General features: G+C 44.1%; 1 protein-coding gene across 6 annotated transcripts in view; it reads right to left on the minus strand.

The window, feature by feature from the left end:
• LOC128698571 (polyhomeotic-like protein 1) overlaps positions 1-12408 on the minus strand; it is a 190888-nt gene extending 178480 nt beyond the window's left edge. For all 6 annotated transcript variants that reach the window (XM_070103817.1, XM_070103816.1, XM_070103815.1 and 3 more), the window contains exon 1: positions 12027-12408. In XM_070103817.1, the coding sequence (XP_069959918.1) occupies positions 12027-12049 (23 nt within the window). In that variant the 5' untranslated portion in view covers positions 12050-12408. The remainder of the gene's footprint in view (positions 1-12026) is intronic.
• Between the last annotated feature and the right edge of the window lie 2221 nt (positions 12409-14629).

A 14629-nucleotide genomic window follows, 5' to 3' on the forward strand; every position in this document is an offset into this window, starting at 1 on the left:
TTCGGGGGTCAACGCCCCCGCGGCCCGGTCTGTGACCAGGCCTCCTGGTGGATCAGCGCCTGATCAACCAGGCTGTTGCTGCTGGCTGCACGCAAACCAACGTACGAGCCACAGCCCGGCTGATCAGGAACTGACTTTAGGTGCTTGTCCAGTGCCAGCTTGAAGACTGCCAGGGGTCTGTTGGTAATCCCCCTTATGTGTGCTGGGAGGCAGTTGAACAGTCTCGGGCCCCTGACACTTATTGTATGGTCTCTTAACGTGCTAGTGACACCCCTGCTTTTCATTGGGGGGATGGTGCATCGTCTGCCAAGTCTTTTGCTTTCGTAGTGAGTGATTTTCGTGTGCAAGTTCGGTACTAGTCCCTCTAGGATTTTCCAGGTGTATATAATCATGTATCTCTCCCTCCTGCGTTCCAGGGAATACAGGTTTAGAAACCTCAAGCGCTCCCAGTAATTGAGGTGTTTTATCTCCGTTATGCGCGCCGTGAAAGTTCTCTGTACATTTTCTAGGTCGGCAATTTCACCTGCCTTGAAAGGTGCTGTTAGAGTGCAGCAATATTCCAGCCTAGATAGAACAAGTGACCTGAAGAGTGTCATCATGGGCTTGGCCTCCCTAGTTTTGAAGGTTCTCATTATCCATCCTGTCATTTTTCTAGCAGATGCGATTGATACAATGTTATGGTCCTTGAAGGTGAGATCCTCCGACATAATCACTCCCAGGTCTTTGACGTTGGTGTTTCGCGTTGGTGTGTCGTGCCGAATAGGTAGAACTTGCTATTTTGGCTTAAATAGCAACGCTCTTCTTGCCGAATAAGGCAAGGTAAAATTTTTGTATGCAATAATTTCGCAAAAATCATTCTGAGCGTAACGAAAACAATATATTTCATTGTGTTTGTTTACTATTAAACAAGGTGTATGCTTTTCTGTGTATGTATACAGAGAGATGTATGCCTCTCAGTGTATATACACAGAGATGTATCTCTCAGTGTATATACACAGAGATGTATCTCTCAGTGTATATACACAGAGATGTATCTCTCAGTGTATATACACAGAGATGTATCTCTCAGTGTATATACACAGAGATGTATCTCTCAGTGTATATACACAGAGATGTATCTCTCAGTGTATATACACAGAGATGTACGAGAGTATAGTTTTACCAACGCTCTTATATGGGTGTGAAGCATGGGTGATGAATGTTGCAGCAAGGAGAAGGCTGGAGGCAGTGGAGATGTCATGTCTGAGGGCAATGTGTGGTGTGAATATAATGCAGAGAATTCGTAGTTTGGAAGTTAGGAGGAGGTGCGGGATTACCAAAACTGTTGTCCAGAGGGCTGAGGAAGGGTTGTTGAGGTGGTTCGGACATGTAGAGAGAATGGAGCGAAACAGAATGACTTTAAGAGTGTATCAGTCTGTAGTGGAAGGAAGGCGGGGTAGTGGTCGGCCTAGGAAAGGTTGGAGGGAGGGGGTAAAGGAGGTTTTGTGTGCGAGGGGCTTGGACTTCCAGCAGGCATGCGTGAGCGTGTTTGATAGGAGTGAATGGAGACAAATGGTTTTTAATACTTGACGTGCTGTTGGAGTGTGAGCAAAGTAACATTTATGAAGGGATTCAGGGAAACCGGCAGGCCGGACTTGAGTCCTGGAGATGGGAAGTACAGTGTCTGCACTCTGAAGGAGGGGTGTTAATGTTGCAGTTTAAAAACTGTAGTGTAAAGCACCCTTCTGGCAAGACAGTGATGGAGTGAATGATGGTGAAAGTTTTTCTTTTTCGGGCCACCCTGCCTTGGTGGGAATCGGCCAGTGTGATAATAATAATAATAATGTATATCTTTAAGTGTATATACACGTAGATATATATCTCTCAACATATACACTATGATATACGTATATCTCTCAGCATATACGTAGTAACAGTGGTCACAACGCTATAACTTGCCACTTATAAAGAATCCAAACAAGTTCCCAACTTCAAATGGGATTGAAACCCGCCAGTTGCTCCCATAAACACATTCCCATCATAATTCAACACTCTCTGCAGCTTTATCAACAAAACACCAACTACATCCAGTCTTACTTTTTCCCGGCGCCTCAGACAATCATTTACAATATTACTAAAGTTCAAAATACTTTTTTATCTATCAACTTCATGTTGATCTGGAGTTTGTATCTATTACAAACTTTTTTAGTGTTCTTCATGCAAACTTATTAATGTTAGAATAATAATAATAATAATAATAATAAAGAAAATAACGACAACTGTAATGGAAATAATAATAATTATAGTATTATTATTATAAAGCCCTAAACCTGTAAGGTACACAGTGCCCTGACAATGTGGGGATAGAATAGCTCCACCCGTGTGGATCAAGAGCCCTTCCCCTGGCAGGTATCAAGGCTCGCCCTCCATCACCTCCACCTTGAAGCAAGACGGACCCAAACACCTCCAGATCATATTTCTAATTTGTGTTCTCCTTTAAGGTTGAAAATCACTTTACATTTCAGAATAAATTGAGTTTTACTACTTGCAGGAAATTTATTCAGCAATTTACTTCAAAGGCAGAAAGTGTCTAGACAGAATTTTCCATAATATATATATAGATATTACATATATATATATATATATATATATATATATATATATATATATATATATATATATATATATATATATGTCGTGCCGAATAGGTAGAACTTGCGATCTTGGCTTAAATAGCAACGCTCATCTTGCCATATAGGCCAAGTGAAAATTTGTGTATGCAATAATTTCGTCAAATTTTTTCTGAACCTAACGAAACAAATATATTTCATTGTGTTTGTTTAGTATTAAAATACTATAAACAAATCTAAAATATACTTAGTTGGGTTAGGCTAAAATAAATTGTTCTTGTTATAATAAGGTTAGGTAAGTTTTCTAACATTCTTTTGGTGCAAAATTAAAAATTTTTACATTAACATTAATGAAAAAATATATCTTTAATCGTATAAGAATTTTTTTTAGAAAGGACTTAATTTTAAATGAGTTCTAGCTAATTGACCAGTTTTACATATTCGGCACGACATATATATATACATATATATATATATATATATATATATATATATATATATATATATATATATATATATATATATATATATAGATATATATACACACGTGTGTGTGTGTGTCGTGCCGAATACATAAAACTTGCTATTTTGGCTTAAATAGCAACGCTCTTCTTGCCGAATAGGACAAGCGAGAATTTGTGCATGCGGTAATTTTGCAAAAAATCATTACGAACCTAACGAAAAAAATATATTTCATTTTGTTTGTTTATTATTAAATTAGTGTTAACTTATATGGAATATATATAGTTGGATTAGGCTAAATTAATCTGCGCATGTTATAATAAGGTTAGGCAAGTTTTCTAAGGTACTTTTGGTACAAAATTATTAATTTTTACATTAACATTAATGAAAAAATGCATGTATGAGAGAATTTTTTTAGAAAGGACTGAATTTTAAATGAGTTCTTGCTAACTGACAATTTTTACCTATTAGGTACGATATATATATATATATATATATATATATATATATATATATATATATATATATATACATATATATATATATATATTATATATATATATATGACTGTTTTACCTCCTCTGGTGTCTGGAGCGCATTTCGGGGATCAACGCCCCCGCGGCCCGGTCCATGACTAGGCCTCCCGGTGGATCAGGGCCTGATTAACCAGGCTGTTACTGCTGGCCGCACGTAGTCCAACGTACGAACCACAGCCCGGCTGATCCGGCACTGACTTTAAGTATCTGTCCAGTTCCCTCTTGAAGACAATCAGGGGTCTATTGGTAATCCCCCTTATGGTTGGTGGGAGGATGTTGAGCAGCCTTGGGCCCCGGACACTTACTGTGTTTTCTCTTAGTGTACTAATGACACTCCTACTTTTCACTGGGGAATGTTGCATCGCCTGTCAAGTCTTTTGCTTTCGTAGGGAGTGATTTCTGTGTGCAGATTAGGAACCAGTCCCTCAAGGATCTTCCAGGTGTAGATTATGATGCATCTCTCTCGCCTGCGCTCCAGTGAGTACAAGTTAAGTGCTTCCAAGCGTTCCCAGTAGTTAAGGTGTTTAATGGAGCTTACATGTGCAATAAAGGTTCTCTGTACATTCTCTAGATCTGCAATTTCACCTGCTTTGAATGGAGATGTTAATGTACAGCAGTATTCCAGCCTAGAGAGAACAAGTGATTTAAAAAGGATCATCATGGGCTTGGCATCTCTTGTCTTGAATGTTCTCATTATCCATCCTATCAGTTTCCTCGCAGATGTGATAGTGGCATTGTTGTGATCACTGAAGGTGAGATCCTCAGACATTACCACTCCCAGGTCCTTCACATTACTTTTCCGCTCTATTGTGAGATTAGAGATCTAGTTATTATTTCCTCCAATTTTCCACAACGGAGTAGTTGGAATTTGTCTTCATTGAACATCATATTGTTCTCCGTTGCCCATTGGAAAACTTGGTATATATTTTCTTGGAGGTTAACAGTGTCCTCAATGGATGACACTCTCATGCAGATCCTAGTATCGTCTACAAAGGAAGAGACGGTGCTATGGTTTACATCTGTGTTTATGCCTGATATGAGGATGAGGAACAGGATAGGGGCGAGTACTGTGCCTTGTGGAACAGAGCTCTTCACTATGGCAGCTTCCAATTTAACTCTGTTTACCACTACTCTTTGTGTTCGATTTGTTAGGAAGTTGAAGATCCATCTCCCTACTTTGCCAGTTATCCCTTTAGCACGTATTGTGTGTGTTATTACACCATATGAGAGCGAGCGAGAGAGAGAGAGAGAGAGAGAGAGAGAGAGAGAGAGAGAGAGAGAGAGAGAGAGAGAGAGAGAGAGAGAGAGAAAGAGAGAGAGAGAGAGAGAGAGAGAGAGAGAGACAGACAGACAGAGAGACAGAGAGAGAGAGGTCGAAAAAAAAGTCATGAGAGTAATAACAGGAGAGGAAGATGGGGAGGATAAAGGGGGGATGGTAATGGGGGGAGGGTAATGGGGGAGGGGACAGACCATTATAATAACTCATCAATAATGGTTTTTTTAACAAACTTCTAAAAAAAACTGTGATGACCTGACCCAGTTTGTCTTGAAGACTGGTGGAGGGGGAGGAGGGGAGGGGTGGGAAGGGGGAGGAGGGAGGAGGGTAGAAGAAGGGGACGGGAGAAGAAGATTAAAGGGATTGGGAAAAGAGAGGAGAAGATAGAGAGAGACGAAGGAAGGGGGAGGGGAGACAAGGGAAAGGGAGAGAGAGAAGTAGGAGAGGGGAGGGGAGAGAAAACCAGAAGGGGAGAAAGACCAGGGGAGAGGGGAGAGATAAACGAATCCTGGTAGAATTAAAAGATCTATGGGAGGGGAATCAAATGTGAGGGGAATCAATGGGAGGGGAATCAATGTGAGGGGAATCAATGTGAGGGGAATCAATGGGAGGGGAATCAATGGGCAGGGAATCAAAGGTGAGGGGAATCAATGGGAGGGAAATCAAATGTGAGGGGAATCAATGAGAGGGGAATCAATGGGAAAGGAATCAAATGTGAGGTGAATCAATGAGAGGGGAATCAAATGTGAGGGGAATCAAATGTGAAGGGAATCAAATGTGATGGGAATCAATGAGAGGGGAATCAAATGTGAGGGGAATCAATGGGAGGGGAATCAGATGTGAGGGGAATCAATGAGGGGAATCAAATGAGAGGAATCAATGAGAGGGGAATCAAATGTGAGGGGAATCAAATGTGAGGGGAATCAAATGTGAGGGGAATCAAATGTGAGGGGAATCAAATGTGAAGGGAATCAAATGTGAGGGGAATCAAATGTGAGGGGAATCAAATGTGAGGGGAATCAACGTGAGGGGAATCAAAGGTGAGAGGAATCAATGGGAGGGGAATCAAAGGTGAGGTGAATTAATGAGAGGGGAATCAAATGGGAGGGGAATCAAATGTGAGAGGAATCAAATGTGAGGGGAATCAAAGGTGAGCGGAATCAAAGGTGAGGGGAAACAACGGGAGGGGAATCAAAGGTGAGGGGAATCAATGAGAGAGGAATCAAATGTGAGGGGAATCAATGGGAGGGGAATCAAATGTGAGGGGAATCAATGAGAGAAGAATTAAATGTGGGGGAAATCAATGGGAGGGGAATCAAAGGTGAGGGGAATGAATGGGAGGAGAATCAATGGGAGGGGAATCAAAGGTGAGGGGAATGAATGGGAGGGGAATCAATGGGAGGGGAATCAAAGGTGAGGGGAATGAATGGGAGGGGAATCAATGGGAGGGGAATCAAAGGTGAGGGGAATCAAAGGTGAGGAGAATGAATGGGAGAGGAATCAAATATGAGGGGAATGAATGGGAGGGGAATCAAAGGTGAAGGGAATGAATGGGAGGGGAATCAAAGGTGAGGGGAATGAATGGGAGGGGAAACAAAGGTGAGGAGAATGAATGGGAGGGGAATTAAAGGTGAGGGGAATCAATGTGAGGGGAATCAAAGACGAGGGGAATCAAAGGTGAGGGGAATCAAAGGTGAGGGGAATCAAAGGTGAGGGGAATCAAAACTGAGGGGAGTCAAAGGTGAGGGGAATCAAAACTGAGGGGAATCAAAGGTGAGGGGAATCAAAGGTGAGGGGAATCAAAGGTGAGGGGAATCAAAGGTGAGGGGAATCAAAACTGAGGGGAATCAAAGGTGAGGGGAATCAAAACTGAGGGAATCAAAACTGAGGGGAATCAAAAGTGAGGGGAATCAAAACTGAGGGGAATCAAAACTGAGGGGAATCAAAGGAGAGAAGGGCGAAATCAGGAAAGGGGGAGGGAGGGAGGGAGGGAGAAAGGGAGGGAGGTAGGAGAGGGGAGGGAGAGGGGAGGGAGAGGGGAGGGTTAGCCAGTTGCAAGGTAATCTATATGCGCAAACTGCACTGCGCCTGCGCCTTCCCCTACCCCCTCACCTCTCCCCTTCCCCTCCCCCTCCCCCTCCAAATTGGTTGAAATAAACATAGATTAACGTGACTCTTGGTTTTCTGAACCAGCTTCATATAAATATATATATAAATATATATATATTTCTATATATATTTATATATATATATTATATATATATATATATATGCAATAAGATCACAGTAAACAGGTGATATCAGAATATGCAAAACAACCACTGTGAAAGAATAGTTAAATTTCGAGTGCCTTCGTGATTTCTCACATTATCAAGGAATTATGTGATAATGTGAAAAGTCAGGAATGCGCTTGGAATTTCAATATTCTTTCACAGTGGTTGTTTTGCATATATATATATCTATATATATATATATATATATATATATATATATATATATATATATATATATATATATATATATTTCGTGCTGAATAGGTAAAATTGGTCAATTATCAAGAACTCATTTAAAATTAAGTCTTTTCTAAAATTTTCTCTCATACATTTAATGAAATATTTCTTTCATTTATGTTAATGTAAAAATTAATAATTTTGTACCAAAAGAACCTTAGGAAACTTACCTGACCTTATAACATGCGCAATTTAATTTAGATTAATCCAACTAAACATATTTCTGATATACAACCACAATGAAATATATTTTTTCGTTAGGTTCAGAATGATTTTTGCGAAATTATTGCATACACAAATTTTCGTTTGCTTTATTCGGCAAGAACAGTGTTGGTATTTGAGCCAAAATCGTAAGTTTTATCTGTTCGGCACATTATATATATATATATATATATATATATATATATATATATATATATATATATATATATATATATATATATATATATATATATATATATATATATATTACAGTTTATAATTTAAAGTTGTCAGAAATACATCACTGTATTATCACATACTATAACTAATACAACCCCCAATATAACCCCCAATACAACCCGAAATATAACCCCCAATAAAAACCCCAATGTAACCCCAACATAACCCCCAAAACAACCCCATCATATCCTCCAACACAACCCCCAATACAACCCCAACACATCTCCCAACAGAACCCCCAATACAACCCCAACACAACCCCCAACACATTCCCAACACAACCCCCAACGCATCCCCAACACATCCCCCAACACATCCCCAACACATTCCCAACACATTCCCAACACAACCCGCAACACATCCCCAACACAACCCCCAACACAACCCGCAACACAACTCCCAACACAACCCCAACACATCCCCAACACACCCCCAACACATCCCCAGCACAACCCCAACACATCTCCAACACAACCCCCAACACAACCCAAACACAACCCCAACACATCCCCAACACACCCCCAACAGATCCCCAGCACAACCCCAACACATCCCCAACACATCTCCAACACATCTCCAACACAACCCCCAACACATCCCCAGCACAACCCCAACACATCTCCAACACAACCCCCAACACATCCCTAACACAATCCCCAACACATCTCCCAACACATCCCCCAACACATCCCCAACACAACTCCCAACACAACCCCAACACATCCCCCAACACAACCCCCAACACATCCCCAACACAACCCCCCACACAACCCCAACACACCCCCAACACATCCCCAGCACAACCCCAACACATCTCCAACACAACCCCCAACACAACCCCCAACACATCCCCAACACAACCCCCAAGACATCCCCAACACACCCCCAACACATCCCCAGCACAACCCCAACACATCTCCAACACAACCCCAACACATCCCCCAACACAACCCCCAACACATCCCCAACACAACCCGCAACACATCCCCAACACAACCCCAACATAACCCCAACACATCTCCAACACAACCTCCAACACAACCCCAACACAACCCCAACACATCCCCAACACAACCCCAACACAACCCCAACACATCTCCAATACAACCCCAACACAACCCCCAACACATCCCCCAACACATCCCCAACACATTCCCAACACATTCCCAAAACAACCCCCAACACATCCCCAACACACCCCCCAACACATCCCCAACACAACCCCAACACATCTCCAACACAACCCCCAACACAACCTCCAACACAACCCCCAACACATCCCCAACACACCCCAACACATCCCCAGCACAACCCCAACACATCTCCAACACAACCCCCAACACAACCTCCAACACATCCCCAACACAACCCCCAAGAGGCTTTAATTATCATCTTCACACACTAGATGTTGATGCGACTCTTCCAAAAGTCAGTGAGTCAGGTCAGTGTCAGTGAGAGTCAGGTCAGTGTCAGTGAGAGTCAGGTCAGTGTCAGTGAGAGTCAGGTCAGTGTCAGTGAGAGTCAGGTCAGTGTCAGTGAGAGTCAGGTCAGTGTCAGTGAGAGTCAGGTCAGCGTGAGTCAGGTCTGTCAGTAAGAGTCAGGTCAGTGTCAGTGAGAGTCAGGTCAGTGTCAGTGAGAGTCAGGTCAGTGTCAGTGAGAGTCAGGTCAGTGTCAGTGAGAGTCAGGTCAGTGTCAGTGAGAGTCAGGTCAGTGTCAGTGAGAGTCAGGTCAGTGTCAGTGAGAGTCAGGTCAGTGTCAGTGAGAGTCAGGTCAGTGTCAGAGGTCACATCAAAGCACTTCTGAAACAGAACTTTCCTGTCAAGATATTTACAACAGAATCTGAAACAAGTTACTGCGTTCAGGCGTCAGAAAAATATTCAATGACCGACTCAATATTTTCTGAACAAAACTGTCCGGACTCAACACTGTTCGAAGTCCGATACTTTTGAACACCGGGGTTCCACTGTGTATGGATGGATGTATGTATGTATGTATATATATATATATATATATATATATATATATATATATATATATATATATATATATATATATATATATATATATATATATATATATGACAGCTCTAGGCCTTTCGTATTGCAGTCACTAGTGTGTCCTCGTGACTCATTACTGTGTCCTCGTGACTCACTAGTGTGTCCTCGTGACTCCTTACTGTGTCCTCGTGACTCATTACTGTGTCCTCGTGACTCACTAGTGTGTCCTCGTGACTCCTTACTGTGTCCTCGTGACTCATTACTGTGTCCTCGTGACTCACTAGTGTCCTCGTGACTCCTTACTGTGTCCTCGTGACTCATTACTGTGTCCTCGTGAATCACTAGTGTGTCCTCGTGACTCCTTACTGTGTCCTCGTGACTCATTACTGTGTCCTCGTGAATCACTAGTGTGTCCTCGTGACTCACTAGTGTGTCCTCGTGACTCCTTACTGTGTCCTCGTGACTCATTACTGTGTCCTCGTGAATCACTAGTGTGTCCTCGTGACTCATTACTGTGTCCTCGTGACTCATTACTGTGTCCTCGTGACTCATTACTGTGTCCTCGTGACTCACTAATTTATGTCCTCGTGACTCACCAGTGTGTCCTCGTGAATCACTAGTATGTGTCCTCATGACACAGTAGTGTGTCCTCGTTACTTACTAGTGTGTCCTCGTGATTCACTAGTGTTTGCCCTCCACTCACTAGTATGTGGCCTCTTGACTCACTAGTGCGTTCTCGTTATTCACTAGTGTCCTCGTTACTCACCATTGTGTGTCCTCGTGACTCAATAGTGTGTCCTCGTGACCCACTAGTGTGTGTCCTCGTGACTCACCAATGTGTCCTTGTGACTCACTAGTGTGTGATCTCGTGACTCGCTGGTGTGTGCCTTCGTGACTCACTAGTGTGTCCTCGTGACTTACTAATATCCTGACTCGCCAGTGTGTCCTCGTGACTCACCAGTGTACGCGTGACTCGCCAGTGTCCTCGTGACTCACTAGTGTGTACTCGTGATTCACCAGTATGTTCTCGTGACTCACCAGTGTGTTATCGTGACTCACTAATATCCTGACTCACCAGTGTGTCCTCGTGACTCACTAGTATGTCCTCGTGACTCATTAATATTTTGACTCACCAGTGTGTCCTCGTGACTCACTAATATCCTGACTCGCCAGTATGTCCTCGTGACTCACTAATATCCTGACTCACCAGTGTGTCCTCACGACTCACTAATATCCTGACTCACCAGTGTGTCCTCGTGACTCACTAATATCCTGACTCGCCAGTGTCCTCGTGACTCACTAGTGTGTCCTCGTGACTCACTAATATCCTGACTCGCCAGTGTCCTCGTGACTCACTAATATCCTGACTCACCAGTGTGTCCTCATGACTCACTAATATCCTGACTCACCAGTGTGTCCTCACGACTCACTAATATCCTGACTCACCAGTGTGTCCTCACGACTCACTAATATCCTGACTCACCAGTGTGTCCTCGTGACTCACTAATATCCTGACTCACCAGTGTGTCCTCGTGACTCACTAATATCCTGACTCGCCAGTGTCCTCGTGACTCACTAGTGTGTCCTCGTGACTCACTAATATCCTGACTCGCCAGTGTCCTCGTGCTTCACTAGTGTGTCCTCGTGACTTACTAGTGTGTCCTCGTGACTCACTAATATCCTGACTCACCAGTGTGTCCTCGTGACTCACTAATATCCTGACTCGCCAGTGTCCTCGTGACTCACTAGTGTGTACTCGTGATTCACCAGTATGTCCTCGTGACTCACCAGTGTGTTCTCGTGACTCACTAATATCCTGAATCACCAGTGTCCTCTTGACTCACTAATATCCTGACTCACCAGTATGTCCTCGTCACTCACTAATATTTTGACTCACCAGTGTGTCCTAGTGACTCACTAATATCCTGACTCGCCAGTGTGTCCTCGTGACTCACTAATATCCTGACTCACCAGTGTGTCCTCGTGACTCACTAATATCCTGACTCACCAGTGTGTCCTCGTGACTCACTAATATCCTGACTCACCAGTGTCCTCGTGACTCACTAATATCCTGACTCACCAGTGTCCTCGTGACTCACTAATATCCTGACTCACCAGTGTCCTCGTGACTCACCAGTGTGTCCTTGTGACTCACCAGTATGTCCTCGTGACTCACCAGTGTCCTCGTGACTCACCAAGGGTAGTACATAGGATCCATCTCTCCTAGGTGGTCGTGTAGTAGGGGTCGTTGCAGTTCCTCAGCTCCTCCTAAGTCCCTCCCAGCGCTTACTAGGAACTCCTAGGTCCCTCTTAACCACTTGTCACTAACTGTCACCAGCTTGTTTGGACACAATAGGCCTAAGCACTCCAAAATTACGATGTTTCAGGGCCTATCTGAGTCTAGACAGGTATGGAGGGGACGTATTTTGGTCTTTGGGTAGACTGAAGTGTTTCTTAATGATCTAATGTAAAGGATAATGCAAATGACACACTAACACACAGGGACGACCTGGTACGACCGTTTGCGCGAGGTAAAACGACCGCACAAACTGGAAGTTAGGGTAGTTGTGTAGCGGCTGTGCCCTGCCAGGCTAGGACGAGGGAGGTGGGGGAGTGTTGGAGGCCAGGGGATGAGGGAGAGAGTGAGGGAGAGAGACGCTGGGGAGAGTGCAGGGAGGGAGGTAGGGAGTGCATGTTGGAGAGACGTGATCTTCCTCCTGCTGGAGGCTGTTCCTCCCTCCCTCCATCTATTCTTTTACACTTAAGGCTTCTAAGAGATTAAGGTTGAGAGTTCCACCATGGTTTTTATATTCTAAGAGCTATTATCTCTCTCTCTCTCATTCTTTGTGGCCCCGCTCTGTCTCTCTCTCTCTCTCTCTCTCTCTCCCTGCCTTATTCCACTCCTTCCCTCTTCACAGAGTTGCCTAATTCTTCTTCACGTCCCACAAGACAATCTCTCACCACCAGTTTAATGCTGAAGAAAAAACCCCAGGAAATACCGCACCTGCCTTCCCGGTTTTTACCTCTAAATGTACCTGTAAATCTTCACTTTTCAGAGTATTCGCCTTTTTAAATACTAGTTCGACTGTTCCCTCGACTAATTTCGCATCATCCATGGCCCTCCTTCACCCCTCTCTAACCCCTTCCCCTCCCCCTCCCCTCTCCTCCCCCTCCCTCAGGTTACCCCCTAAACCCAAACCCTCCCTCACCCTTCAGAATTTTTTGAAGTGATGTTGCAGTGTTCATCGGTCGCACCACCACCCTGGCCAGGGCAGTCACCACCACCTACCACCATCACCACCACCACCACACCACAGTCAAGGGGACACAACACCCGTGGTGTTCCGGGGGGTCAGTCCCCGAAACATGTCGTCGAGGAAATGCAAGACGCTTAATTCAACACAGATGCGCGCGCGAAACGCAATGAGACGCGGGCGAAACCTGGATAAAACTTGGCCCTAGAGCTGTCTGGCAGGCGCAGTTGCCAGTTTGCCTGATAGAGTTAAAGGGAATATAGCCTTCGGAACATGGCACAACGCAATAACCCGCCTTCTTGCTAGTTTAATGAAGGTATAGCATTTATCAAGACAGTGTGTAGCACCACCACACACACCTGACACTCACGTATATTCCTCAAATAAATGTTAATATTGTAGCTGGCGGCCAGTGACGATCATGCCAGATGGAGATTCTTTGTTATTGGTTGGAAACAGCGACAAGCCATTCAAAATACCTTTCTTTTTTTAATGGTACATATCTATGTTTGCAATTTTAATCCAGCCCAAATAGGCCCTGGATCAGGGACCACAAGCTTTGTGTTAGGGGATAAATTTATTACAAGATGGTTACTGACGTGTGTGTGTGTGTGTGTGTTGTTTACACAAGGGTTAGGATAGAGAGAATTAAGTGTCGGGACTATGAACGCGCGGCTAAACTAATCCAACTGGACAAGAGATTCCAAGACACAGCTCTGGGGCCCCCCTAGTGTGTATTTGCTGCTGCTGCTGCTCAGACGCTTGCAATGGGTCAGTGTTCAGTCCTTACTGCTGCTACGAACAGTTACTGGACCAAGAAAAAGAAACATCGCTTTCAATCAATGTTTCCATTTACACACACACACACACACACACCAGGAGCTAAGACTCGACCCCTGCAACCACAAATAGGTGAGTACACATACACATACATGTGTATGCTTCATACTTCATCCTGTAGCTACCAATAGGTACACACAGAAATGGGTCATTATGAACACAAACATCCCTATTTCTAGACTCGGCCCCTCTTTCCCCTCAGAGCAACACAACACACTCCCTCTCCTTCCCCTCAGAACAACACAACACACTCCCTCTCCTTCCCCTCAGAGCAATACAACACACTCCCTCTCCTTCCCCTCAGAACAACACAACACACTCCCTCTCCTTCCCCTCAGAGCAACACAACACACTCCCTCTCCTTCCCCTCAGAACAACACAACACACTCCCTCTCCTTCCCCTCAGAGCAATACAACACACTCCCTCTCCTTCCCCTCAGAGCAATACAACACACTCCCTCTCCTTCCCCTCAGAGCAACACAACACACTCCCTCTCCTTCCCCTCAGAACAACACAACACACTCCCTCTCCTTCCCCTCAGAGCAACACAACACACTCCCTCTCCTTCCCCTCAGAACAACACAACACACTCCCTCTCCTTCCTCTCTGAACAACACAACACACTCCCTCTCCTTCCCCTCAGAACAACACAACACACTCCCTCTCGTTCCCCTCAGAACAACACAACACACTCCCTCTCCTT

This window comes from Cherax quadricarinatus, chromosome 88 (genome assembly GCF_038502225.1).
Source record: "Cherax quadricarinatus isolate ZL_2023a chromosome 88, ASM3850222v1, whole genome shotgun sequence".
Lineage (NCBI taxonomy): Eukaryota > Metazoa > Arthropoda > Malacostraca > Decapoda > Parastacidae > Cherax > Cherax quadricarinatus.